Source organism: Colletotrichum fructicola, assembly GCF_000319635.2.
Source record: "Colletotrichum fructicola Nara gc5 chromosome Unknown KSG_Nara_v1_contig07, whole genome shotgun sequence".
NCBI lineage: Eukaryota > Fungi > Ascomycota > Sordariomycetes > Glomerellales > Glomerellaceae > Colletotrichum > Colletotrichum fructicola.
Window position 1 is genome coordinate 3790390 of NW_027094057.1, and position 26649 is coordinate 3817038.

Consider the following 26649-nt stretch of genomic DNA (forward strand, 5'->3'; position numbering starts at 1 on the left):
CACAGAGAAGCCAATGTCATCTGGAATGGGGGTTCCGCGCGGGTAGCTAGGTTTGTAAACGTGGGGTGAGCTTGTCAATTCACTGATAAGGCTGCTACCTGGCCAGTTTCTTTGAACTTTTTGAGCCTGCTTAGCTTCTCTTCTTTGCATGCTTCACATCTTCGGCCCAGATTTCACTTATCGCCATGGAAAAGCTGAGCCGGCCGTCAAGCTACAGGAGGATCGTCGTCTGCGTGGATGGCACTTGGTTCAACGAGGATGGACGTGAAGGTAAGGGTCAGTATCGCACGTTCAAGGAAACAGCTAAATCACATACAGGCCATGGCCATGGCAATAATAGCAACGTGTTCCGTATCTACGCCTCCGTTAAGATTGGAAAGACGACAGATGGAGATGGAAATGAGGTTGAGCAGGTAAGGCTACCATCCTTGAGGTGGTTTGCTTGTAGTTGACTGTCTGCAGATTGCGAAGTATTTCCCCGGAATCGGCACCAACAAGATGCCGCTGAATAGATTCAACGACGGAATGACTGGGAAAGGTTGCGAAGAGCAGATCCAAGAGGTATATGCAGTAAGTTATGCCAGATATTGAAGTGCAGACAATGTAATGTTAGTCGCTCATCAGAGTCAGTACTGCTGCCGAGAGATCAAATCCAAGGATGACGAGGTTTGGTTGTTCGGGTTCAGCCGTGGAGCATGTAAGAAGGTGCATTCGTGAGGAAGAGAGTTAAGCTGACGAGCATGCAGATGTTGTTCGGGCCGTATCCGTGCTTCTGAACAACACCACGATACGTGAAGTTCTGAACGTGAAGGATACTTCAATGTGGAAGGCGATCAAAAGCTTTGGGGTCAGGCGTCGCAGGACTGGATTAGCTGGGCAGGAGTTCCGGTGGCGGTAAGTGGCGATGCGTTCCTTCGTTCCGTTCAGCGTCATTCTGACGAAGATTTCTAGCCGTGAGAACACGCGAGACCCTCCAAAGATCAGATTCCTTGGATTATTCGACACTGTCAAGATGACCTTCGGCAAAGACACTATTGACATATCCGATCTTAGCTTCACCAACGAGATCAGACACGCCCTAGCCATAAACGAGGAGCGAAAGACCTTCCCTCTGCTTCCAATCGATCCGATCGAGAATACCGAGGTCAAACAGAACAACCACCGCTGTATCCAGGCATGGTTCGTAGGTGCACATGCAGATATGGGTGGAGGCGCTGATCACGACGGACTGTCACTGTACCCTCTCCAGTGGATGATGATTGAGAGCATGGCTCAGGGTCTAGTTCTTGATTATGATCCTCCTGATTGCATCAAGGGTCTGATTGATAGTCCTATGGACCTCGCCTTCCCCAAGCCCCCGAAACTTGCTGATCTTGGCGACAAAGTCTTAGAGGCCGATGTTCCAGCGAGTCTTCTCAAGACTGAACCGTGGACATTAAGGTACTCCAGTGGCATTGAGATCACGATGTACGATCTCCGGCAATCACATAATCACGGGAACTTGCAGCAGGTCCCGAGACGGAGACTCCAGAGACGTGTGGGTCCGAACGGCGAGCAGAGCATGATATCGAGCAGGCCTTTGAGTCGGATCTACACCCGGGTATCATCATTCACGACTCGGAAGGTTTCCAGGCAGGTAACAGCAAAGAGGTCTCTGCCTTCAAGAAGTTTCTGAAAGCGAGATCCGGCAGCCCGGATATTAAGCAGAACCTTCATGCGATATGGTAAGTAAAATCCCCCACTGTTCACTTATCAAATCTAACCAAAGTCTCCAAGGTTATGTATCGATACGGACACAGACCGTCCAGTCCAATCGGCGCTGGCGAATATGTTGCAAGAAGTCATTGAGATTTGCCCCTTGACGCCCGTTGTTATTGTTGGTACCAAGAAGGACAAGTATCTCCTCTTCAATCGGGGCAAAATGAATGAAACGGAATTGCTTTCGGCAAGGGAGGCCATCTTCAGACAGAAGTTTGCCGAAGAGCCAGAGACGTCTCCATTTTGGCCAGAGCTCAAGGCTAACTTCGCATTCGTCTCCAAAGGTATGTACCCTCACGCATGTCACCCGTCAAAATTCATGTATTGATTACTATGCCACAGACGACCAAGACTCCATCAAGGCATTGATCCAGATGACCATGGAGAGCTTCAGCAGCCCAATAGTATCTGAGGCAATGGTCGCTGCCCAGGTCCCGGATATCGACGCAAAAATGGACCAAGCCATTGAAAAGACGCTCAAGCTTCTCAGAGCAACAGTAGCTGCTGCGGGGATTGGCCTCGGGACCGGAGTCGTCTCGGCCATGACTACGCCCACCATCTCAAAGCTGCTCTGTCAAGAGATTGCGCATGGGTCCTTCGGCATCCCGAAAGCCAGCATAGGTGACATCAACGATGTGCTTTCTGGTGTCGTCTGGAGAAACCTCGCGCCGTTCATGGCTATGAGTCTGAGCCAATCCTTCATCATCTGGGGTGGTGTTATCTGCCTCACCTGTACCACGGTAGTCGGTGGGATCCCGCTTGCCTTTGGCGCCCCTCTTCTCGAGGCACCAGCAGCGGTGCGGATGATTCTTAAGTGCGCCTGTGACCTGATCCTCATCTTGGATCAGGCTTTCAGTCAGTATGGCAAAGGAGTTACGAAGGAGAACATCAAAGCAGTCGCCGCTATGTACTTGAAGAGTAGAGTCAAGACCATGAAAGACGGCGTGGAGATCGAAAAGTCGCGCAAGCGAGCTGTTCATGGCGCGGTCAATGATCTAGTCCCTTGGTTCTCCAACAGGGCTTTCGAGGCATACTCGAGAAAGACAATGCCGAAATATCGTGAGGGTCTTAGGGAGATTCTTCGGGAAAATAGGTTTCAGCCAGGGGCATTCGCTGAGTTTGAGTTGGACGATGATCTGACTCTTGAGCAGAACAGTGTCTCGTCTCTTTCTCTGGCAAACTCGGAGGATGACAAAGATATAAAGCTATTCAACGGGGAATCAAAGGATTTCGAGGATGGGGATCACCATTAGGTTTTCTTGTCGTGTAAGTTATGATTACAGGTAACAAGAACGTAACAGGAATGTAAGCCTCCTCGATAATCACGAGCTTGATTTAAATTGACGATGTATTCCCTTCCATTGCATTGTGCTATAGTTGGGAGGCAGGATTGGCCGCCGGCTGAAATATTACTGTTTGCCATAAACACAAGATCGTGGGAGTTTCGGTACCGATTTGCGACTGGGCAATACGGTCGCATAGCGTCTTCATAGATGCATGTCGAAGCAACAGGCAGATCTTTTCCAACGTTCTGCTTGTCAGCAGTCCGTTGCTACATAAGCATGCAGAGTTTACGTCAGACAAGAGGGCCTCTTCAAATACCCCTGAGATGTGTGGCCTGTCCGTTGTCATTTGGACCCAGCCGCAGCGTCAATCATTCCTCGTGCAGCCAAAATCGATTAACTGGTGGTCAGCCTATGCACAATTCATTGGGTCGCAGTGAGGCACAATTCTGCCTGGCAGTTGATCAAGGTGAATACTCACAGATTTCAGTCCTAGCCTTGGGGCGGTTTGCCTCCAAATTTCTGTTGCCAAAGTAGCGCTAGAAGGGAGCCGTTTCTGTTACTCTAATGAGAGCCCAGGAGTATGACGAATGCCAATGCGGAATAGCAACATCCATGTTCTCATGAACACTAAAACTTCGGGATGCAACGCATCATCTTACAACTAAGGATTCACACATTCAGACATCGCCAGGCTGCTGCATCGCCCCCTTTAGTAGGGTAGGGACGCGAATCCTGAAGATGCGGTGGCTTATGCTCGCTTGGAAGGTATATTAATAAGTAGTCTGGCGCTTGAACTGGTGTGAGAGCGTTTCCTGCCGCTGGAATCCACTTCAACCCATCCCATAATCTCCTTATTCTTTCCCTCATCCCAGCGTTGAAGTCAACACACGAATTATCTATTTGTTGCGCCCAACAGCCATGCGGTCAGTCCAGCCGGATAACGGAATAGAATTGCCCTCTCGAGGTTCCACTCCGCAGTCCATTGACACTATGGCACTGACAGAATCGTCATGTGCGACCACACTGCAGCCCATTCCGCAGCCCAGTGGGACTGTCACACCGACAGAATCACTGGCTGCGACATCATCGGTGACGGCGACAACCAGTTCGCCGCCACCATCTCCGTTACATGCTCAACACGATCACGCGAGGACGTTTTTGGGAGGGCCTCCGAAACACAGCAGAACTTTTCCTGCGTATGGAGGAGGTCAGGGGAAGCCGATCACTCGCAACAACTGGTTGAGATTCTTTACGGGATGGGTCGTCCATTTTCCTGCCCTTGCCTCAACCATTGCGATTATTATCATCAGTCAGCAAGATCGATTCTGGTACTCGGAAGAAGGCGTCAGCTTCCACACATGAAGCATTAATATCACGCTTGACGCCGAGGCCATCAACAACCTTCTTCAACTGCCAGCAAAGATTCACGAGCTTTTGATTATTGCTTCACTTTCGTCCATTGCCCTGGCCATGTTCCGAAGGAGCCTCATCCTCGACGGGATTCGACTTGGGTTTCTTACCGGCGGATATCGCATCGGCGACCTCGGGTATCTCGGTTCCTCTGCGTTCTGGCGTCAAGGCGTAAATATCCAAAAGCCTTGGGAGTTTTTCCTTGCCGGCTTTGTCGTCTTTGCCACTATACTTTCCACTATCGTCGGCCCAGCTTCAGCGGTTCTACTTGTTCCTATTCTAGGATGGTATCCCCCTCCTCAGGCAACAGACTTTCAGACTGCCAGCCCACCACTCTTCTACGCTTTGGACGAGAAATTTGTTTCGCCCTCTATCATGCAGGAAGGCGAGAAACCTTTTTACAACATAGAGTCCTGTAAAGAATTCGCAGGCTTCTATGCATACTGGTGCCCAGCCTCTGGATTCAGTGACATCTGGTCGTGGGCACAAAGTTTTGGCGCAAGTGATTTGGGCGACAGTCTGAGATTTCAGTATACTCCAACGGAGTTACGTCGCGAGCTGGTTTTTACTAACTCTTCTAATGTGGTGGCACGCCAAAGTCTGGTCAATGCTGACTCCCCGATCACACTTAGCACCACGCCGCCGCATTTCCTCATGGTCAGCCTGGGGCTTTTCTCGGACTACTTGATCTCTTCCACTTCGGAGGAATACAGGGCATCTTACCGGATCAAAACCCCTGAGAAGCACAAACTGTTCCAGCCATTGGTACAGTCAAATTGCCAGGCCACCCATAAGCCCAAAGCCGCCGATCTTCGCCCGAAGGAATTGCAATACCCTATTGAGTCATTCAACTGCTTCGGCGAGAAGACCTGCCAGTCAATTCAGCGTAAACGTCCTTACGCAACGAAGGAACACATGACTTGGCTCGGGAAATCAAAGTTGGATGGGCGTTCCGCGACTAGCTCATTTCTAATTCATGGAAACCCTCCATTCTGTTGCTTGTTGGTCAGCTTCCAGATAATGACAAGGTTTTGCTATACGCTTGCGGTTTCATGGCCAGCTGGATGCCATCCAACTTTACATTCGACCCAAAAGCCAGTGATATTCTGAACTCAAGTTTCAGCAACGACGTCTCGTTGAACAGTACCTTGAACTTGACGGATTGGTCCAAGGGCCGACTACACGAAGTACGACCAATAACATTTAACCGCACTGTTCTTGACTATATTGTTCCAAGTTTCGACGTTGAGAGCGACGAAGATGGTGCGGGCCACCATTATTCAGCACTCGACCGGATTCTCCAGCTCTTTGTGGAGCCTTGTACTTCTGCTAAAAAGAATGGCATGGCATGCGTCTCTCCGGTTGATACGAACAACGTGTCGGCAACAAGTATTTTTCTGGCGAAAGTGCTTGGTATTTATCTGACGGAAACTCTCTCAAGAAGTCCTTCTGGCTACTTCACCTACCTACGGATCAAAAACACAGGCAAGAACTCAACCTTGCTAAATTTGAGCAAACAATACGGCCGAGACACATATCGCTCTGAATACGACTTCGTCAATGAGACTCACTTTTACAACACCCACTATGACCGGATCGTCAATCTGAGCCATGCAACCTCAGCGATTCATCTTACCACTGAAATATATGGCTACGGATCAGGCCATTCAGGGGCCACCTTGCACTTCGCCTTGTCAATGATGTACATCTATTTGGGGGTCATTGGGATCTATGCAGCAAGCATAGGAATACGTCATTTGATGGCGTTCGTTACTAAGGAGCGTGCGAGGCCGCGTGGAAGGGTACTGAGTGTTATCCCGTGGTCGGACCTTCAGGATCTAATAGTTGTTGCCTTGAAGTCCTCTCCGCCTTCAGCTGAACAGTTGGTAGGTGCTGGTGCAGGTCTGAGCAATTCGAAGGATTGGAACTTGATCGTCAAAGCCAAGGCAGACAAGGACCAGAATGTGAACTTGGTGGTGGGCGAGTCCGACGCTAAGAAGATGGATAATCTCGATTGCGAAGGACGCTTCACATATCTCTAAACCTTAACATACTGAAGAAAGCATTCCTTGGGAAGACCTCGTAGCCGTCTTCCCGTGCGGGGTTATTCACAGAATCGGCGAAACATGACACTTATACTCCGAATTTAAGAAAGAAAGAATTGAGTACTGTCAAGAGTACCAACTCGTTTGATCAAGGTAAACTCAGTGCTGCCTTGGACGCATGGTCTCCACAATCCTCGCGACGACAACACGTTTTAAGACTGTTGTAGCATTATCTAATGACCTTGTGCTCTGGGCCGGGCCAGCTTCTACAGTCTTTTCAGCATCTTCAGGGGCCTATGATAACGATTATTTGTGCGTGTTTGGTATATAAATACGTTTGGTACAGATCCCGACCTGAGCTCAAGCGGCTACCAGCAGAACGAATGCAACAATCTGTGCCAGCAGCAAGATATGATACTGGAAACACAACAGGCTGGACCTGCCGGCCCCTGCGTCTCCTAGTCAAGCAGTAGTGTTCTTCGCTCCACCCGCAGCTCCGGCGCCGTTAACCTTATCTACGATAAACTTGACTGCATCGTCTCCGTTCCTGGTCACGTATCCCAGGTGAACCTGAAGGTTGGCTCCGCTGTCGCAGAATGGGTCGCCGGTATCGCAGAAGGAGGTCATCTTGCTGGCAACCGCGCCACATGCGGCGTTGTCCTGCCTCGGGAAGACCTGCGGGTGTATCCGTTAGCCAACTCTGTTATCTTCGTTTGGTCCTTCCTCCGGGTATACTTACGCCATCCTTCTGGCTTGTTCCCGTGTTAAAAGGTTGGCCAACAACGTGGCTGGGATCGCCCATGAGCACGACGGCAGAGACTATGCTAGAGTTAGACCTTTTCTGCCCAGTTGTCAACACCATTATACGCACTCTTATCAGTGACATCGGCCGCTTGGGCTGGCGTGGCTGCGAACCCAGATTCGCTCGTTCCGCAGAGGACATCGGCCGTGACGTGCGCTCCCTGCATCACATTCAAAATTAGCTTCTGTCATCCAGCTAGACAAAGACATCCTACCTGGGAGTATCCCATCAACACCATCTTCGTCTGCGGGCATTGCTTCGCATAGTCCTGAACCAGCTTCGTCATGGCATCAACCCCGGCCTTTTGAGACGGCTGGTATGGGTTCAGTTGCGCCGGGTAGTCGACCGGTGTGATATCGGACCCGGGGATCTGGGCCTGGACCTTGGTCGCGACCTCGCCAATGATGCCCGTACCGGGCCTCTCGGTACTGGCACGAGCGACAATCATGTGCACGCCCGTCGCGCAGCCGGTAGCTTGCCGCTGCACAAGCGGACTGCCGGCGCCTTGCAAAGCGCCAAGAAAGCCTAAAGCCACGACCGGCGAGGCAACCATATTGAACTATCGAACGAAGGAAGGGACAAAAAACGTGGTTTTTAGAAACGTGGGCAGAAAACGAACACGAAAAAGAGTTTGGGAGGATGTCGCGCTGATTTTCCTTGCTAGTCTGCCGAAGCCAAAGTCGAGATGGGATGAGGGAATGCGATGCTGGCCATTCTTATACTGCATGGCAACTTGCGATGGCAGCCGTCAGCCCGAGGAGCCCATGGCACGATCGAGACGACCTCATCTCTATCGCGGGCCCAGATCTAACCGAGGCCTTTTTACCCCATTTGAGCTCATTTGCGACGGGAAATGCAAGGAGCGATGATGAGGAGAGCAGCAGAGTGGCTGAGAAACACAGGCTTTCCACCGCAAAATGCTTCTTCATGGCGGGGGCATCCCAGCCGTTGGAGGGCACATCTCAAAATGGAAGAGGAAGCGAAGTCCCAAACAAGCTATTCGGCTTCTCGGCCGAACGTTTGACGGAGAATTGCAGAGCCAACGGCGGTGGGCGGCTAGGTCTCAGTGTGGCGTGTTTCACTTTTTCCTGCGTGCTTCACCCAATCACGGACCAACAATCCCTTTTTCTGAGAGCTTGGAGATTCCCAGCTGCTTGGAAAGAAAAGACAAAACGGACGGCGGATGATCGGCTTCATGGTTCGTTGGCCTGGGCGAGCGTTAGCCTCGTGGAGAACCGATCCGGGAGATGCGACTGGTTGGTAGCGGTTATGATTCACGTCATGGGCCGTTCGATGGATCAATGGGCAGTCTAAACATTTGCTGGGATGACCTTTGATCTGGACCCTTGACGTCGGGGAGGCTTGGCGATGAGAAATGCGATTGGTTGAATTGAGGTGTCGGACAGAGGCTGGAGGCGGTGTTCATCCCAGCTGTGCAGCGTCGCTTGCAATTATCGCTTAACCAAGAGAGAGAGACAATACTCTGTTGCAATGATAGAAACTAGAGAAAACTTTTCATATTGATCTCTTTTCGAGTCTGTAATACAACGCCAAAATGAGGCCTACGCCGACGCTTGTCGGACTCCCGCGCGAGCTTCGGGACGAAATCATTTACCATACCATCGCCGCTGACGACCTTCGAGAGTCTGCGGAAAAGTTCACCCAAAATTATAACGACGCAGATGATAAGCACGGCTGGAAAAAGTGGCTAGCACTTCGCTCCGATCTGCTCCAACATGCGACACAGTCCAATAACCAGCCCCAGCACACATACAACTTCGTGTTGGCTATGATGTTAGTTAACCGGCAAATTCGCGATGAGACGAAAGATTTATTGGCCAAAGTAAATCCTCGGCTTTTCTTTCTTGATGTTCTGTGGCACCAGAATAAAAGTTTGTATTCGACATGGCTTCATGTACCCCCTCGTGGAGCGGGTGATATCCCCTTGATTAACGTGAGGGTATGTTTCTATAAGGAGACTCCAGAGAAAAGAGGCGACTGGTTGCCAGACGCTCATTTTTGGACGACAATGGTTCGAAACGACTCTGGGGATTTCCCGTTCCCACCATGGGAAAGCTGGGCAAATCGATTGGCTCTGTTCATGTACCCCCCGCGGAATGGGAGGAGCAGAAAGTCGGACAATAAGGTCTTGGAGAGATTTAGAAGACTGCCGGATCCAGGAACGATGATCCTGATGCCTACCTTTCTTCGTAATCCTTCAGCTCTCGCTACGTACGAGGTCGAACATTTGCTGACAAATGACTAGTTTGACGATGATCGATGAACACGAGATTTACGAGACGTGAGACTCTAATTGAAAAGCCGACAATTGGAATTGCCGCGATATGGTTCAATTAGACTGCAGGAGAAGAACACGAAAATGTTGGGTCTAAAACCATTCGACGAGACCTCCAAGCAATGGGTCGGAGTCTATGTGTAGTACATTTCATCTCGACTGGGGTGCAGCTCATAGTACACATGTCATAACGAACGCAAGTATGCAGCAACTCTCCGAGCCGGTATGGCTATAAGCGTCCATAGCCCTGCGAACGCCGATTCACCAACCCCTTTTGGCCTTCTGGGCATAGACGGACACTTCAAAGCTGTCATCAGCTTTGCGCTTGTTGACAACTTGTCTTTCTCCCACAATGACGACTTCGGGGTCTTCATCCTTTTTGTTTCTAGCTTCGACTTCCTCCTCTTCGTCTTCTTCATCGTCATCTTCCTCTTCGGTGCTCTCATAGTCCTCCACCGGGCCGCCTGATTTCTCCACGCTCTCACTAGCCCTATGAGCACCTCTTTGACACCCTTCAGCATCCCCCGGTTCGTCGCAGCATTCCCATTTAAACGCCTCCAGGTACATCTCGCGATTTTCAGCTGTGTCAATGGGGCCGTGACATCTTTCGTCGTGATCAGCCCAGGTATCGTCGTCATAGTCTGGCTCAAGGAGTCCTATTCCAGAAAACGGACACGTTAATGACGCGTTTAACGATTCCTGATGAATTCACGAACCATCATGATACCGGCAATCGCCCCGGTGAGACGTGTCAGCATCAAATGCCTCCTTGCAATCAACGCAGATAGCCAGCGGCTTAGCTGGTTCCCCTGACCGCAGTACCTCAAGCCGTCTGCCGATATCCTGGTCAATCAAGTTCTGGTGCATATCATGGATCTTTCGCTTGACGATGCTGTCCTGAGAAAGGAATCTCAGGATAGCCTGCGCATGCTCCAGCGAGATCGTTGACATGTCACCCGCTTGCGGGCCATAGTACGGGTAGGGCATGTCTGCCTTGCGTGAGCACTCGAACGGCTTGGATTCACGCGTGTCTTGGCGTCAAATGCGCCCCTCATGCGCCCGCTTAGCTACATCCATCTGTCAGTACATGCACGTTCGATTTGACAAGTGACGTAAGACGAGAAGTAGCGGTATACCTTAATTGTCGTCTGGAAAGGTCTAGACGCAACGTCGGATGAACAGGACCGCATGGGACTTCTCGACAGATATGCAGGCTGTGACTTGTTGGTGACACGAAAGAGAGGTGAACAGGGGGAAACAAGACTCCACCGCGGCAAACCTTCAACGCGCTTCCGCGAGCATCTTTACGCGTCCCATCACCCTAGTTCCACACACCAATCAACATGATTGGCACCACTTAGGCATTGATTGACCACCGCCCGACGGAAATAGCAGCAAGAAAAGGAACTATCCGTCGGAGCGTTCATCCAACTCCAGCAGCACACGCGCTCTCTCTCTCTTCTCACCTCATCCTTTCCGCCCGTTGGGCTTTTCCCCTTCCCAGCGCCGATCAGGGTTCGTCGTCCCCGGGGAGGCACGGAACCGGCATCCGGCCCATGCACAATCGGACCCCCATCCCCTAGAACCCATTGGACGCACGAACAGACAGCATGCAAAGTGCCTTGCGCCCCCGTTCTCTTTACCGCCCAACCGGCCCTGTAAGCATGCGTGTCGCTCGCCTGGCATGCCGCGGGGAGGGGGGCAGGAGGCAGGGCCGGGGTCGGTCGGCGGCGGTGGTGGTGGTGGTGGGCAGCACACATCTATCCGTACGGCGACACAACAGGGCCAACTGCCCATCAGCTCTTCCCGCCGAACCCCATTGGCCGCCCCCGATGTGTCTTATGCTAGGCTGCTTACGGTGTCCCTTGCAGAGTGCGCGCTGCAGATGATATCGCATTCTGACTGGGAGAGCACACAAGGGAAATCCGGAAGAGGGTAACAAGTCCATCCCATCCCATCTCACCACATGTGTGCGTGTGCGTGAAAAAATGCGGAATGCATGCATGGGTCAAGTCGGGCATGCATCTCGCCACCGCCTTTGGGAATCTCGATTTGCATTTGCAACGCTGTCAAAAGTGCGGTCGCTGCTGCTGCTGGCTGTCCTTTAACCTGTGGGAGACGAGGCAACTGGGTTGCCTCGTGCCGGCAGAAACTCTGCCATCGGTTGATCAGCTCATTTTTCGTCCCCTGCAAGAGTGTTCAAACTTCAATGCGTGCCCGGTTCTTGTGTAACACGCAATCGGGCTGCCCCGTTGATCAATTTACGTCTCTCTGGCCTCTCCTTTCGTTTTGTTGTTCGAATCATAAGGTACAATGACTTGCTTTGCCTCCCATCCCATGACCAAAATGCCCGCTTCCCATGCCCTCCCCCGAGTGAGAGTTCTGTGCCACACTAAAAATCATGTGCTGTGCCGTATGCGCAGTGTCGTGCTCGAAATCGGCTTCCCGCTGTGCTGAGAATGACTGACTCCCCGCTCCCCCCCTCTCAAAAAGAGGTGACCAACTAACAAAAGTCCAAGTAAATTCCAAAATGGCTGTTTGCGTTGTGTGTGTGTGCATGTATGCGTGTGTTGCCTCCCCCTTTCCCAACACCCAGAGCTGTGTCTGTGTCTGTGTTCCCCGTCATCAACAAGGCCACTTGTGTGTGTGTGCCCATTTTGTGAACAAATTCCCAATGCTGTGCCTCCCAGTGAAGGAAAGGAAAAAAATCATTAAAAACCATGTGTCGTCTGTCGCTGCTCCTCCCAACACAACAAGTGCCCAATGCCCTTGCCAACAACAATAAAGCCCATCATCTCGCGTATCTGGGCTGTGACCGTTGACCGACCAGACCGCAGCGCCGCGGAAGGGACCGGGAACCATCCGATTGCTCGAAACAAGAACCACGCCCAAAAGAAAATACGGATTCTTTTCCCCTTGACCGGTCTATCAAACTCGGATCCAAGAGAGCGAAGTGCGCCCGAGCAAGAACTTTTTTCCTTTGGTCTCTTCCCTCTTTTTTTTTCTTCGTGCCGTGCCGTCCCGTGCCTGCCCCCTGATTGCGTGTTGGGCGACAACCGAGAAAGAAACACCAAACTAAAAACAGATCCAAACAACTCTTTTTCAACGTCATTGGAAAAAAGGTCCAAGCGGGATGGTGCTCCCGTCAATGCCGCCCGTTGGCTTGCGAATGCTGCTGCGGTTGTTGTTGCTGCTGCTGCTGCTGATGGTGATGATGCATGTCGTCGTGGTTGCTGCTCCCGGGCGAGTGCTCCGAGGAGTCGCCGTCGTCATCGTCATCATCGTCGTCGTCGTCATCTAACGATGTGTCGTCGAGATCCAGCGAGTCCTCATCGAGGTCCGAGAAGTCTCCGCGGCCCTTCTTGCTCCTGTCCGGGTTGGACTCGTGGCGGCCGGGCGTGCAGCCCCGTGCCTTGCCCGTCTCCCGGCAGCAACACCACCGGAATGCCTCCGGGTGTCTGGCGCGGATGGGCTCCGTGTCCAGGTCGTACAGCGCCATTTCCGCCGGCTCACGGTCGATGGCGCTCTCATCCATTAGTTCCAGCTCGCCTAGACGAGTCATGGTCAGTTCAGGTAACCGAGAAAGCTCACTATCTCATCCCCCTAACCCAAAAACCCCATCAAAAAAAGACAAGCAGTACGGCAGTGACGAAAATAGCAGCTGTCTTGATGACAAAGTGAGCAGAAAAAAAGAGAGAGAAGAGGACGAAACAGGAAGTAAGTATTCTCTTACCCGAGTGGTACCAGCAAGCGCCTAGTTGGTTCTGGTCTTCGGTGAAGATCTCATCGCACTGAAGACAGATCTTCGGTTCCCCGACGGCTTTCCTCTTGGTTGAGCCCATAGTGGTGGTGATGGCGCTGGCGTTGCGGATGACCTCCTGTCCGCAGAGTTGCTGCTCGTAGTGCATGAGCCTGTAGTAGTTCCGCAGGGCCTTCTCCCGCGTGCTCGCGTCCACGCACAGTGCCACGAGGATGGAGCGTGCAGTGTTGCCGGACGCCCCTTCGAGCGGTTCGATGCCCGAGTCGAAGAGCGGCGGCTCGATGGTTGTTGACGATGCTGCGATGTCCATTGCCGTTGACATGGCGCCACCCTGTGGAGGGTAAGCTCGAGGCTTTGGTGGTTTATGGGGATGGGTTTGATTTTCTGGGGAAGAGATATTTGAGGCTCCTCGGCTCTTTTTGGGGGGTTATTTCTGGGTTCTGGGTTCAGTCGCCGGAAGCCCTTCCCCGGATGTGTCAGCTCACGGATGCATTAGCCAGGGAAAAAAAATAAAGAGGTGTCTTCAAGGGGGGTGGAGGCGTTGGGGATGCGGATGGTACGGCCGGCGGTAGTGTAGTGTACAGATAGAGATGGATGGGCAGCAAGCGGGAAGGGTGGTTGACTGGGGATGCGCGGCTGCGTGAGTGGTGGACAGAGGGCGGGTTGTTGAACGTGGATAAGACGGAACGGAAGCAACTGGGCAAAAGAGGACAGAAGTGGGAAGATGAGTGGACAGTCTGACGGGCGGGCGAGCAGAAAGCGAACAAGACGGGAGTGAGTGGAAGTGTTCAATGAGAGTCAGAAGGCTTCCCCCGTCCGTACCGATATGCGATAACAGATACGGCGGCTGGGACGGACGGCCCCTCTGGCCCTTTTTCTGCCGGCCGGCCCTTGGGGGGGGCGAGACCAACAAAAGACTTGTTTGATGGGGCCTTTGTTATGGAGCAATTAACGGAGTACGGAGCATGAACTGGGAAGGGGTGGAAAGGGTCTGGTCTGGTTGGAAGGGGTGGTGGGAGGGAAGAAAGGCAGGCTGCTGGATGGCTGGCTGAGGTGAGGTGACGAGACGAGACGAGATGGAGGGGAGGGGCCCGGCCGGGGAGAGAATCACGCAGACTCCAGCGTTCCATGGTGGCAGCATGTGCATTGCCGGGACGGAGGAGATGGGGATGGGTTGATGGGGGTGCTCTTTTTTGGTGTGTGTGGATGATCCACGACGGCCGACCGGCGTCTGTTCATGACCTCACGGAACGTGAGAGAACTGTGACCGCCAGCCCAGCAAATAGGAAAGCAGCAGCAGAAGCAGCATTGCAAGCATGGGGAAAGAGAGCGAGCAACGGGGACGGCAACGGCAGCGGCAGCAAGACGCAGCAGCCAGCATTGCAGCAGCAGCAGCAGGCGGCGCACGGCGGGCGGAGCGGCGGCGGCGGGCGGCGACTAGACAGACTCAGACTAATACCTTGCGGGGACCATGTCGATTTGGCCTTAATTGAGGTACATGGTCCATCAGGGCTGTATTTGCGTGCTGCAAGGTGCCCGTTTGAGCAATCGAGGAAGGGATCCAGGGCCGGGCTCGTGACCATTCACGATTTTCTGTCATATTTCGAACCAGAGACCGAGACGAGACAGACTTTGTTACCGACGGTCAACAGGTTTCTCTCACCTTCTCTTTGCCCAGCCTGCCTGCTGCTGGGCATCCATGAGCATGACAGACTGTGTGTGTGAAGTGAATGACATGCCACGACGCAGGCAGCGCGGCCGCGGTGCTGGCTGGCTGCCCGGATACAGGGTATGCATCGTAGGTGTGTGCGTGTGCTGCGATGTGCTGTATCCGAACCGTATGTACCGTACATACGGCTGTTGTGTTCTGTTCTGTTTCCGTGGGCCATGCCATGCCATGCCATCTAGCATCATGCCAGGTCGACATACGTGCGTGTTCTGCCGTCCGGTGCCCATGCCACTGAATGTCTCGCAGATCAGATGAGTGGTGGTGAGCATGCCAGCAAATCACGGTTCTCCGGGCGCCACGATGGATTGACTCTTCAATTGAAACTGGGGAATCTGCGCTGGCCGTGCTGACTGATGTGATGGATTGACCGGGGACGGGGACGGGACGGAATCTGGGCCGCTCCAGCTTTTCCCTGTTGCTGCTGTATGTTCCGATCCGTATCGTACGTACGTGCCTTTTCTCATGCATTGCACTGCAGGTTTTCCCTCCTCCCAGGTCCCTGATTTCCTCCAAGAGTGTGTGGAATCGGGGATGGGGGGGAGAAGAGTCCCCGAAAAGGGAACGAAGGGTGTGCATGGCGTCATGTACGACGGTCAAATGCAGGCACCGATGGTCTGCCGCGGCGTCAATGTCGCAAGGGAACTGGGGAGATTGGATGGGCGCTTTCCTTGGAGACTGGAGATTCTTGCCTCTGTCTTTGGTAGAGAGAGAGAGGGTGGTGGGAAGGGTGAGAAGGCGGAACATGGGAAACATTGGAACATTGGACATGGATGCGGGCAGCAGAGGAGACGCAGAGTTAGGGCTGTCAATCCAATCGAATTCCAGCTTCATTTTTGAAGATGGGGAATTATTTGGGGAACGGGGGTGGGAGGGGTGTGTACCTTGTCACTTTTGTGTGGGTGGCCAGGCGGATTTTGAAGCGCAAAGCGCGCGTAGCGACAGTAAAATAATCCGCAGTTGGCGGTTCATCCAGTCAAAGACCGGAGATTCAGTCAGTCGGCAGGGGACCTCCTACGACTCAGGCCAAAGGAGCAAGATCAGCAAAGAGGAACCAGAAAAATCAAGGCGTCCAGACCGGACTCAAGCCGGGGGGGTCATGTTCCAACAGCAACAGCATCAAGAGCCCAACAATCAATCAATCCATCAATCAATCAACCAGCCAGTCAGTGCCAACATGGTACGAACACGCCAATGCCAGATGGTCAGCGCCAGTGCCAGATCGGGGCCAATGTCCGTTGGCCGGACTCGATGAACCGTCTCCTTCGGGGAAGCGAACTACATCAACAAAGAGTCAGACCTCATCGCCAAACATCCAGGAACAGACGTTTGTTTCCCGTAAACAAGACTAATCACATCGCACACATAGTCCCATCAATCCCCAAATCGAACTGCAGTCCCGGCCGCACGGTCAGTCGGCTGCCCTCCCCGAGATCTGGTCATGTATGCGACCATCCATATTCGTCCAAGGCTCGTCGAGGGAAGACAGCAAGCACGTTGAGCACAACGCGGGTGCGCCGCCCATCCACCCTGCCAGCGGGCCGATCCTGTTCTTGGCTCCGTCCTCTAAATTCGAAATAACTAGCCTGGGGCGGGCGGACGATGGGGCCGCAGACTTGGTCGGGTCCCCCGTTTTTTTCTTTTTGCTTTTGCTTTTTGGGCACCAAAAACTTATTTCGAGCCTGTTGGGATTCGTCAATGAGCGACGAGATTCCGCCCAGCCGGGCAGGGCCTTTGACTAAACACCACAAGATCGGAAGAAGAAAAGACGGCGCCACACCGAGTTGTCTGAGGGTCGTTCGGTGAGAACTCGCGCACGTCGTCCGGCGCGGCTATTGGTGGCCGGGCATGCATCTCGGCCGTCTCATCTAAGGCGCCTCGGCTTCGTTGGCATACTCGGTGAAGAGATGGCATGATGCCTTCGTGCTAGAGAGAGCCGACAAGTGATTAGATGCGGCTGTGATCACTTCACTGGGCAAACAGTGTTAACCGAGCCGGAAGCACCCCTGCACTGCTGGCGGCGTGCGTTAAGCCGCGCCATCAACCCCGGCCTTTGCCGACGACGGCTGCTTGTTGATCTTAGATTGACGGGTCATTGATTTTGGAATGGACGACCGGTCTGGATGTGTTTCACTCGGAGAATATGTCTGTATGCGAAGTCGATATCGATGACACTGTGACACTAGGCTGCAGTAACATCCAGTCAAATCGTTGATGTCACAGCTGACGAGAGACCCAGGGAGGCAAGCGAAGCTGACATGGGGCAGTTGAGCCGACTTGAAAACTCGATTTACCGTCCTGATTATGCGTCTTGTTGGGCAGATTATCAATCTCTCTGTGTTGTTGTCTTGGGCTGAAGGACGCCACCCACATCTTGTTAGCCCAATGTCTTGAGTCTTCACGATAGTCCCCTATTACCCAGCATTTTGGTCCACTAACCACCACTGTTTCCCCCGCCATCCCAAACACGCCAGATTCTCCCTACCTTTGGTCTTGACACCAGACTGGAATCAACACAACCAGGAACATGCCATCGCGTCTTTCCCCGTCATCTATCACAAAAACTAAGTCGCCGCTGGTAAAACGCACACCAAATCCGGCCACTGACGTTGAACGTTTACTTCTGCACCGGCCCCCATTGTCTTGGACACTGTCTCGCTAGCCCAAGCAAGGGAAAGAGGGAGAATTTCTCTTCCCTTTGTCAGCGGAGGCAGCCCGACCGGCAGGAAGACGACGCAGCGGTTGTCTTTTGCGCGTGTCTCACCCTCTTTCCATGCCAGCGGTACGCCGTCCCGCCCAGCCGTTTTGCTATTCGCCTGCGAAGCCCATTAGTCCGCCTCACCTGTCTGACCCCCCAGAAGCGATTGATTCATCCTTCACCGCCTTGATTCGAAATGGATTGTCACCCCTTCACGTAGTGGTCCGTTGTTGATTGTGTTTGAACATCTGATTGAACAGTATCCGAAGACTTTTTGGAACATGAACAGGGACATATCCACCGAATGGGGTTCTCATCTCGCGTTACACAAAGATCTAGCACGCAACTCTCGTGTAACGCGACAAGGACGCAACAAGGCCCGCCCCTTCAATCCTGGCGCATGTAGAACAACCCGCTACTTACCTCTACCAACACTGCTAAATCACTCGGTAATCAGAAAGATCAGAAACACCAAGAAAAAAGACCAACGCCCAAAATCCGCCCCCATCCTCCCATCTTACACAGAGTTCGTCACCACCAACAGCCCCAGCCGGATAAGACACTGCGGCCAGAAAATCGACCCATCTCCTCCGAATACCTGGAATCGCGCTGTCTCAGCGACGCAACCCCCCTTCGGGAACCAGCTGGACAGGGTTTCTCCAGCGCTTGCGACGATACCCCCCGTACCCAGCAAATCTTTTAACCTCGTCCTTTAAGCGATGCGCCGCCGCACGTCATTCCAGCAGCCTAGAAGAGCGCCCCCAATCCCCGACAAGACCCCCAAAAGACGCCCCCAAACAGAACTCCACCGGTTCGTCTCCCTTTCTTCGGGTGCTCCCCGTGCCGGTACAGCACGCATTCCTGAGCGCCCCGGTACCGTCTGGGCCTCCCTGGACTGGTGATTCCTCAGCGCAGAAATATTATCCGAATCACTTGTCTTGTCTTGTCTCGTCTCAACCACCTCATCAAATCGCCTGATATCTCAAATCCGCTTGCGATGACTGGATCGGGGCATATTCGTAGACGACGGCGGCCTCACGATGTTTCGTTTGTCAAATGTGAGGCTTCAACATCTGCTTGCTGCGGGTTTATGGATAGGTAGGGCGCAGATCAGCATTGCTCTTGCGGTGTTTAGACGATCTGTCTGCAAGACTTCGCCTTGTCCTGCCAGAGACAGGCCACACAGGACAGGCATCCCATGTTCACTGCACTTCAAGGCCCACGATAGTGGGTTAGACACCAACCAACGAGGGTGATTGTACCGAAAATACAGGCTTTGCCTGCCAGCGTCAATTCACGATACATTGAATGGACAAATCACTGTAAGAACTTCCCAGCACAATCTTCATTCTACCTTGGATCTACTCATCTCGAGGTGGCGCGACGTGGATCTCCCAGTATTTCATCACATCCTTCGGAATTCTCTCCTTTTGCTCTTCCGTCCGAGTGTCCTCGCCATATTCCTGATGCGTAGGCCCCTCAGAAAGCACTCCTCCTCTTGTGCCATTCCTCAAGAAGTCAAGAAACTCCATCGAAATTCTCACATACTCCCTCAAACCCTCATTAACATTAATCGTAGCCCCGGTCGTCCACCTCAACAACAAAGGTTCAATCAGCGGCGCGTCCGTAACACTAGGATGGCTCGTCTTCATACTCGTCAGGAACCAACTGGAGCCAACCCTCTTGAGCACATCCTTCACAATGTCTCTCACGGTATCGAAGTGCGGCCTCCCAAAGAACATCGTAACCTTCTTCGACCACGAGTCCGAGTGAACCACCAAGATAGGCACGTCGATATCCGTGTTCAACCGCCCGCTACTCTTGCCCGGATCGAGAATGATACCGCCGACGGCTGGGTTTTCGTCCGTTGTCGCGCCTCGGAGGACCTGCAACGCGCCCGTGGCACCGAACGAGTGGCCCGCGATGACCGTCTCCGAGAAGTTGAGGCGGTTCGCCCACTGCTCCAGATCCTTGCCCTCTTTTCTGGCGTTTCTCTCAAAGATGTCTCCGCCACGGCCGGCATCGAGTGATCTCAACACGGCAATCGTCTCCTCAATCTCCGCCTGGCGGAAGGCGAGCTGCTCAAACTTGAAATCGTCGTCTTCCATCTCCTTTCCGCCGCGGAGTTCCTTCTTGTTGAGATACATCACCCTCCTCTCCCCACTCGGAGTGGTGACAACGGACCCGGGGCCGCTGCCGTCACGGTGCTCAACCGCGGCTACGATGACCCCGGAGCTTGCTAGCTCGCCGCAGTAGTGCGTGTAATCCGTCCTCGAGCTAGCTTGCCCGTGCGACAACACCACAACGGGAAACCTCTCTCCAGACTTATCGTCGAGAGGCACCAGTGGGACGTCCACCTCGGCCGGGATGGTGATACTCCCAGCAATAGCCCATAATGCAAACGTGAAGATTGGTCTCGAGATGAAGTTGTTGAAGTGCGCTGCGCGAGCATACCCTTCTGCGGTTAAGCTGACAGGCTTGGGAATCCAGTAGTGACGTGGTCGTCTCCCTCGTACATCCTTGATCGTAGGGTAGTAGAGTGTGAAGAGGACAGTCTCGAGCTCGAAGGCAGCCTTGCCGTCCTTGAAGACCAAATCACTCGTTTTCCGTGGTGATGTGACGGCAACTTCGACATCAATCGCGCCAACACCGTAGCGTCCAGAGTATCCGGGCAATTTGGACGCCAAGAGAGGCGATCGGATGATGAGGCAGTAGAGCACATAGAGCCCGATGAAGGTCCAGATGATGTAGCCCCAGGCAACCCTCGGCTTCAAGAGGTCAACAGCTCTTCGCGACAAAGCTTTCCCCCAAGGCTGCGCCGTGGTCATCCATTTTGGAGTTGTGTCCATGGCCCTGTCTGGTGTACCTAGCAGCGAAGGCTCGTCGAAGTACGGCAGCGGAGAGTCCGGATGCTGGAAAGTTTGCGGTTCGTCGAGGGGTTCAAGTTCAACGTCGACGTCTCTGTATTCTGGCGGGGGCTGCGGTGCCATCTTGGATGATGGGCTATTCACATACTTAGGCTATCGTAGTGTCTGGATTTGTTCGATAGATGTTGATGACATGATGATGGCAGCGGAGGGATCCGCACGTCTAAGATGTTCATCTCGTTCGGGTGTGGCGGTGGTCATTACGTCATCGCCTACGACTTTGGCTTTGGCCGCCATGAGGTGCGACACAAGAACATTGACCCCAAGTTCGTGTCATTCATAGGTCGTTTTGTTGTGCTGAGTGACTACGCTCATTCACAACACAATGAGCATGGTCACAGAAGTATCGTGTAGCTCCCACAAGCCTCGGCTGATGATGGCATCTACAACTGAACAGTACGCCGTTGTAAGTAGCTAAATAAAGACATTATGTCAGCAGAGTTGCGTCCTCGTGTGACCGACCCCCTGACTTTCCCCAAGAAAGTCAGGAAAAAGCAACATTGTCGAGCCTCCCCTCCAAAAAGTCGCTATTTCCGACAGTCGCGGGGTGGGCCTCTCTCCCTCACGCGTCAAACTTTCTTCTCCAACGCGCTTCGTCGTCGCAGACAAACCACCCTGACGCTTCGCGATCCATTCTTTTCCGAGACAGGTTCTCGTTACCATCAGACTTTCTTTTCAAGTCCAAGTTGAGCATAGTTACTTGCGCAGCGCGGCGACAGACGCGATGCCAATTTTCCAGGATGGAAGTGTGGATCAGGAACTAGACGTCATCAGGGGTATGCCCGAAGGCATGGCGCGAACGGTCCTGATCTCGCTGTGTGGGGAGCGGGAGACCAGGAAGAAGGCCGTTGAGATGGCACGGCAACTTCTTGGAAGTCAGGCGAAAATTTCGGCCATGGCAACGACTAGCGGGTCTGCGAAGCCTGCGAGCTTGGTTTGCAGCCGATGTCACCAGCGAGTTGAAGGCGACAAGCAAGAACCCGATGCTTGTAAATACCATCCAGGTACGTGACCTTTCAGCGAGCACGAACATCGTCGACTTACAACATTTTACAGGAGAGTTTGAACTGGATGAGTCTAGTAAAGAATGGGATTCGATTGACATCTGGGACGAGAACGACTGGGAACAGTTGGATGATGACCCGTGCTGGAAAGAAGACAAGCCGGACGGCTTCAAGTGGAGTTGCTGCGAGAGGAATGGGAACGTCGAGGGTTGCGAGAGGGGCCCGCACATCACGGAGACGAACCTGGCGGGTGTGAGCAACCTTGGCAGTGGCACAGGGTGGAGACCTGAGTTGGTCAACGATGATGGACCTGACGTTCAAGTCCTGGGTGAGAGGTCTTCTAACAAGCGGAAATCTGATGGGGACATTGTTGGCCTTAATGGACACAAAGATAAGAAAGGGGCAGATGGATACGGAATCGGTATCTTCGAATAGGACGCTTTCATGCCATACAGAGTTTGACGTCGTCATATGGCAAGAGTGTGCTAGTATGCGTTGATTAGAAATACAACATGGCCCTGATGACAACCGGTTACCTGTCTGGAACCTCCAGAGCATTCTAGCAGACTCTTCACAGGTCAAGTCCGCATTCTTAGAGTTCTGCAACCCCATCAGCTGCTCTAAAATCTGGGTGAAGAGCCAGGCTCGATCCCTTCCCAAGATGAAGGGAAAATAGACTCAACTAAGTTCCAGGCACAGACGCCGTCGACCCATTTGTCCCTGGCGGCAGTTGTCAAGCAAGGTTGAAAGCAACCACCTGGAGCAAACCTTGGCCAAATTATCTGGTAGACCAACCTGGTTCCGGCCAAGGTCACATGAGCGAGCGCGTTAGTGAGTCATCGAAGTATCGGATTGACCTCTAGACGTTCGACACGCTCAATGTAGAGACCTTTCAAGTTGACTTAAATCTGCAGAGGTCCCCAGTCAAGTTCCTAAATTTCCTTTGGGTTCTATGCTAATCGTCCAGGTAGCGAGTGCACAGTACAGGCCAGCAAGCGGACACCGAACAACACATACCAGGAAACCATGCAGGTCGAACAGATAGGTCCAAATTATGCATAAAGACTTGAGATTCCACATAGCTTTTGCTGAAATAAGCTCCGGACCGCTCCAGATTCAAACTTCCAGCCTCGTATTGTCACTTGGCATGACCCAACCAAGGGACTTTGAACTAGATGACAGGTTCAAGGTTTACACGATAAATGGACGCCGCCACCGTAACGGGACTCGCAGAAATGTAGTTTCCCTGGGTTTCTCGGACCCGCCCTCCGGAAGACAAGATCTGTATGGTCGTTCGACGGCACTCGTCTTCACGCCGGGTGATTTTGTGTTTCGTTCAAATCCGGCCAGCTCAGTGGAATAGAATTGGTAGAAGTCCAACCGCGAGTCCCTCCCAAAACGCAACAACCACAAAACAGGCCAGAAACCCAGAGACCGCCAAAACCAAAAGGGCCGTCCTATGGTTACCTATGGCTTTTCGGTGTGTCACAACACTACTTCTCAGGGCGACGGAGCCGGACTCCGAAGCTCCCTGTGATGTTGCCTGGGAACCTTATCTTCGGTGAATGCTAAGCCAAGTGGGCCAGGAACGCAAATCTCCTTTTCAACCCTTCTGTATTTTCAACTCCGCAACTCTTCTTCCGTTTTACCCTGGTACATTTTTCACCTTTCTGTCCTGCCACCCCTTCATCTCTTGAACCTTGTCCTTGCCTCATCCCAATCCAGCCAGCCCTTCGTTTCGTGTCAGCTACCTCTACGCCTTTCCTGTCATTTCCCCCTCTCCCAGAATATATATAAACCCAGTCTCACTCACTCTCACTTCCCTTCCAATCTCTCCATCATTCTTACTCAACATCCTTACTCAACATCTTTATCCAACATACTTATCCACCCACTCTACCTCCTTACCTCCCAAATCTCTACCTCCCAACTTTCTACCTCCCAACTCTCTACCTCCCAACTCTCTACCTCCCAACTCTCTACCTTCTTACCTCCCGACTTCCCTCACACGTCTCTTCATCTATATTACTATCTGCTGCCACTTCTTACCATCTACTGCTATTTCTTAACTACACTCCCATTTCCTGCCATTTATTTCTTTCTTTCTACATCTCTCCTTCACATTTACTACTATATGTTACCACTTACTGCCAGTCTTACCATTTACTGCCATTTATTACTATCTACTGCTATTTTCCATGTCTTCACATCCCTTGCTATTTTTGTCTACATCTCTTCAACACATCTACTGTCATATCTTACCATTTACTGCCACTGTTACCATCTACTGCGATTTCTTTCCATCTACTTCCATTTCTTACCATTAACTGCCACTTCTTTCTACATCTCGTCTTCACATCTACTGCTATTTCCTGCTATTTGTTTTCACTTCTTCTTATTTATTGTCGCCTCTTACCATTTACTGTCATTTCTTCCTACTTTACCTATCTTCTTCACATTTATAACTTTACTGCCATTTCTTCCAATGTCTTTTCTTCTCTATTGCTATCTATTGTCATTTATTCCTTCGTCAAACTCTCCCTTCCATCTTCGTCTCTCTCTCCTCTATCTCCTTCTCTCTCCCTCCCTATCTCCGTCTCTCTTATTTACAAGAAAAACAAACGACAAGTCAAAAGAAAAGAAACAAAAAAGGACAAGAACCAAAAGACAAGAAAAAAAAAGGCAAGAGCAAGAACTCCCAGAAACAAGCAAATACGAGATGAACAAAAAATGAAATAAAGCAAAAACAGGAAGAACAAAGAATGCTCAGAAACAAAACAAAACAAATCTTCCTCACTCTATCCCCCAACTCTCCCTCCTGGCTGAGCCTTCCTCCTCAGCTTCCGCTATGGCCCCGGTGAGCCTATCACTACTTCTCTGGGTAACGAAGACGGACTCCAAACCTCCCCGCGGTGTTACCTGGGAACTTCCTCCATTGCGAGGATGCTGAGCCCAAGTGGGCTGGAGACGCAATTCTTTGTATTTAGATTGGGCTATCCCATACGATGTCTTCATTTGTGATGTTTACCTTTGTCCTTCGATCTCCCCTTACCTACCTCCAAACCATCATCTGTCCGCCAGCACCCTTCCCTCCTTTGTCAATTACCTACTACTGTTCCGCTACCCTGTAGACATAGTCCACGCAATGTTCATCGACCTTGCTGGTAGTTTGGTCAGCTAGGCCTCGGCAACCACAAGAAACACAAACCTTAAATAGCACATGTTGGTTGCGCTCGGTTGCTGTACAGCTTTGATGTGTAGAGTGAAGCCTGCCGGTCTGGCACCTGCTGAGGAAGACGCCCCGACAACATGTAAGTACAAGTCACAATCAATTGATACGTTTCTTGTGCATGGTCGCATCCACAAGCTCCCGCCTACAGCTCGGTTCGGGCTTCGTTCTCATGTCAAATGAATGCAAGTTCATTAAAAGCTGTACCTCAGACTAACTAAGAAACCGAAAATCATCAAGCGCCCGCGAGCCATGTCGCTAGTCTTACAAAACGCCGGTCTCCATCCCTCTTACACGTCCATGCATCGTCAATTGTACATGCTAGTCGTTTATCCCTCTAACCCATGGTCGATCAAATGAGACTCATGTGGTGGCAGCAGCATGTCCACTCGCCGCCAGGCTCCTGCTTCCATACACTGTTGCAGATGCCCTCGGTCGCGACCAGCTTCTTTCCCTTCTGGCGCCATGCGGTGACTTTGTAGACCAAACTCGAGCTCATCAGGTCGATCTCGACGAACTCAGGGTCGTCTTGGATGCGGTATGCCGTCCAGGGTTCCCAGTCGTCAAGGTGCTCTTGCAGGGTGGGCTTCGATTTCGGTGAGTAGACCTTGTCGCCCGGGTGGGAGAGGACGGCGTCCTTGTCGAGGTACTTGCGGAGGGCCTTGGGCTTGTTGTCGCACATGGCGCGCCAGAGAAGCGTCTCGGCCTCGATTGTGTCTTCCTTGTTGCGGGAGTAGATGGTTCCCGACTTCGACTCGTTCTCGTCGCCCATGTTGATGTATGTTTATGTGGCTTATTCGTGTAGTCTTGGTATATTCGGCAACAAAGTTGTCTCTTTTTTCTATCGCGGGGTTCAGTCGAGAGAGAAAAGTTTGACACAGCGCTCGCGCACTTGGGGCTCGATCGCCTTTATGACATCGCCCAGAGCTCTGGCCTCCAGTGACGACTCCAGCTCCAAAAACAGGAAATCCCGGTTGTCGTTGGGCGGATGTGATTGGCGCTGCGGGGTCATGCTTTCGGCACACATTCGTAGCCCCTTGACGTCACACTCGACGGAAGGGGCTCAGGCATCTCACTGCGGGGAGCTCTTGACAGGGGTCGGAAGCAGGTTATTTCGCTGGTCGGTGTTCTAGACCATCCCATCAGAACAATGTCAGTTCGCCCTTTCTACGGTCATTTTGTGCGACTCTGATGTAACAGGTGCACTGACGGTCCGGGGACAGCCCGGCTGAGACTTTTCGGATTGCTAGCGCTGGCGGGCGCCGCGACGTTGTAGCCGGCTCAGCCCGCCAGATCGTGGGGCTGGTTGGCTTTGACTTCGATCCGGTGGTCACCTTTGGTGTTTGACGGGGCGCCATTTTGACCTTGGAAACATCTAGACTCTAGTCGACCGAGCTCTCTTCGACGACATGTTTGGAAATTTCCGTACTTGTTTCTTTCACCAAGTCGTTCTCCCTTAACTGCAGCCTGATTACTAGCTGTTCAAACTTAGCTGGAAAGCGGACCACGATGTTGTCTATTGAGACGACGGGGGATTGCATCACAACGTTGTTTATCACAGAAAATGATTAAATTTTCTGAGGCAAAATGATTGCTGTGCTCTCTCTCAGAAAATGACCACGCTGGATTCACAGCAGTCAGACTCACCGTGGAAAGTTGAACGCCGTCGTATGACGTCATCGTTCTTGAACAGGGCTCAGCCCGAGAA

The 26649-nt window shown here is 52.3% G+C and overlaps 8 protein-coding genes across 8 annotated transcripts; 3 read left to right on the forward strand and 5 right to left on the reverse strand.

Moving 5' to 3' along the window:
* Positions 1-185: 185 nt before the first annotated feature.
* On the forward strand, positions 186-3011 carry CGGC5_v012775 (uncharacterized protein; the record flags this gene model as incomplete). The annotated part of the gene is made up of 9 exons (XM_066152752.1): positions 186-270; positions 319-413; positions 463-570; positions 625-697; positions 747-894; positions 952-1467; positions 1644-1724; positions 1777-2042; positions 2101-3011. 9 exons carry the CDS (start codon positions 186-188, stop codon positions 3009-3011), a joined length of 2283 nt encoding a protein of 760 aa, XP_066007904.1.
* A 3950-nt stretch (positions 3012-6961) lies between these two features.
* axe-2-0 (Acetylxylan esterase 2) lies at positions 6962-7854 on the reverse strand (the record flags this gene model as incomplete). Its single annotated transcript, XM_032036686.1, has 4 exons — positions 6962-7174; positions 7239-7318; positions 7371-7461; positions 7516-7854. The coding sequence occupies 4 exons, from the start codon at positions 7852-7854 to the stop codon at positions 6962-6964; spliced, it is 723 nt and encodes a 240-aa protein (XP_031884553.1).
* Positions 7855-8856: 1002 nt separating this feature from the next.
* CGGC5_v012777 (uncharacterized protein) lies at positions 8857-9741 on the forward strand (the record flags this gene model as incomplete). The annotated part of the gene is made up of 3 exons (XM_032036685.2): positions 8857-9095; positions 9568-9603; positions 9660-9741. 3 exons carry the CDS (start codon positions 8857-8859, stop codon positions 9739-9741), a joined length of 357 nt encoding a protein of 118 aa, XP_031884385.2.
* A 117-nt stretch (positions 9742-9858) lies between these two features.
* On the reverse strand, positions 9859-10942 carry CGGC5_v012778 (uncharacterized protein; the record flags this gene model as incomplete). Its single annotated transcript, XM_066152753.1, has 6 exons — positions 9859-10253; positions 10314-10556; positions 10610-10664; positions 10734-10811; positions 10877-10899; positions 10933-10942. The coding sequence occupies 6 exons, from the start codon at positions 10940-10942 to the stop codon at positions 9859-9861; spliced, it is 804 nt and encodes a 267-aa protein (XP_066007902.1).
* A 1800-nt stretch (positions 10943-12742) lies between these two features.
* CGGC5_v012779 (uncharacterized protein) lies at positions 12743-13679 on the reverse strand (the record flags this gene model as incomplete). The annotated part of the gene is made up of 2 exons (XM_032036682.2): positions 12743-13146; positions 13331-13679. 2 exons carry the CDS (start codon positions 13677-13679, stop codon positions 12743-12745), a joined length of 753 nt encoding a protein of 250 aa, XP_031884502.2.
* Positions 13680-19142: 5463 nt separating this feature from the next.
* Pla2g7-1 (Platelet-activating factor acetylhydrolase) lies at positions 19143-20771 on the reverse strand (the record flags this gene model as incomplete). Its single annotated transcript, XM_032036679.1, has 1 exon — positions 19143-20771. One exon carries the CDS (start codon positions 20769-20771, stop codon positions 19143-19145), a length of 1629 nt encoding a protein of 542 aa, XP_031884495.1.
* Positions 20772-21432: 661 nt separating this feature from the next.
* Positions 21433-22147, forward strand: CGGC5_v012781 (uncharacterized protein; the record flags this gene model as incomplete). Its single annotated transcript, XM_032036677.1, has 2 exons — positions 21433-21712; positions 21765-22147. The coding sequence occupies 2 exons, from the start codon at positions 21433-21435 to the stop codon at positions 22145-22147; spliced, it is 663 nt and encodes a 220-aa protein (XP_031884501.1).
* A 3146-nt stretch (positions 22148-25293) lies between these two features.
* CGGC5_v012782 (uncharacterized protein) lies at positions 25294-25713 on the reverse strand (the record flags this gene model as incomplete). The annotated part of the gene is made up of 1 exon (XM_032036676.1): positions 25294-25713. The coding sequence occupies one exon, from the start codon at positions 25711-25713 to the stop codon at positions 25294-25296; it is 420 nt and encodes a 139-aa protein (XP_031884500.1).
* Positions 25714-26649: the final 936 nt, after the last annotated feature.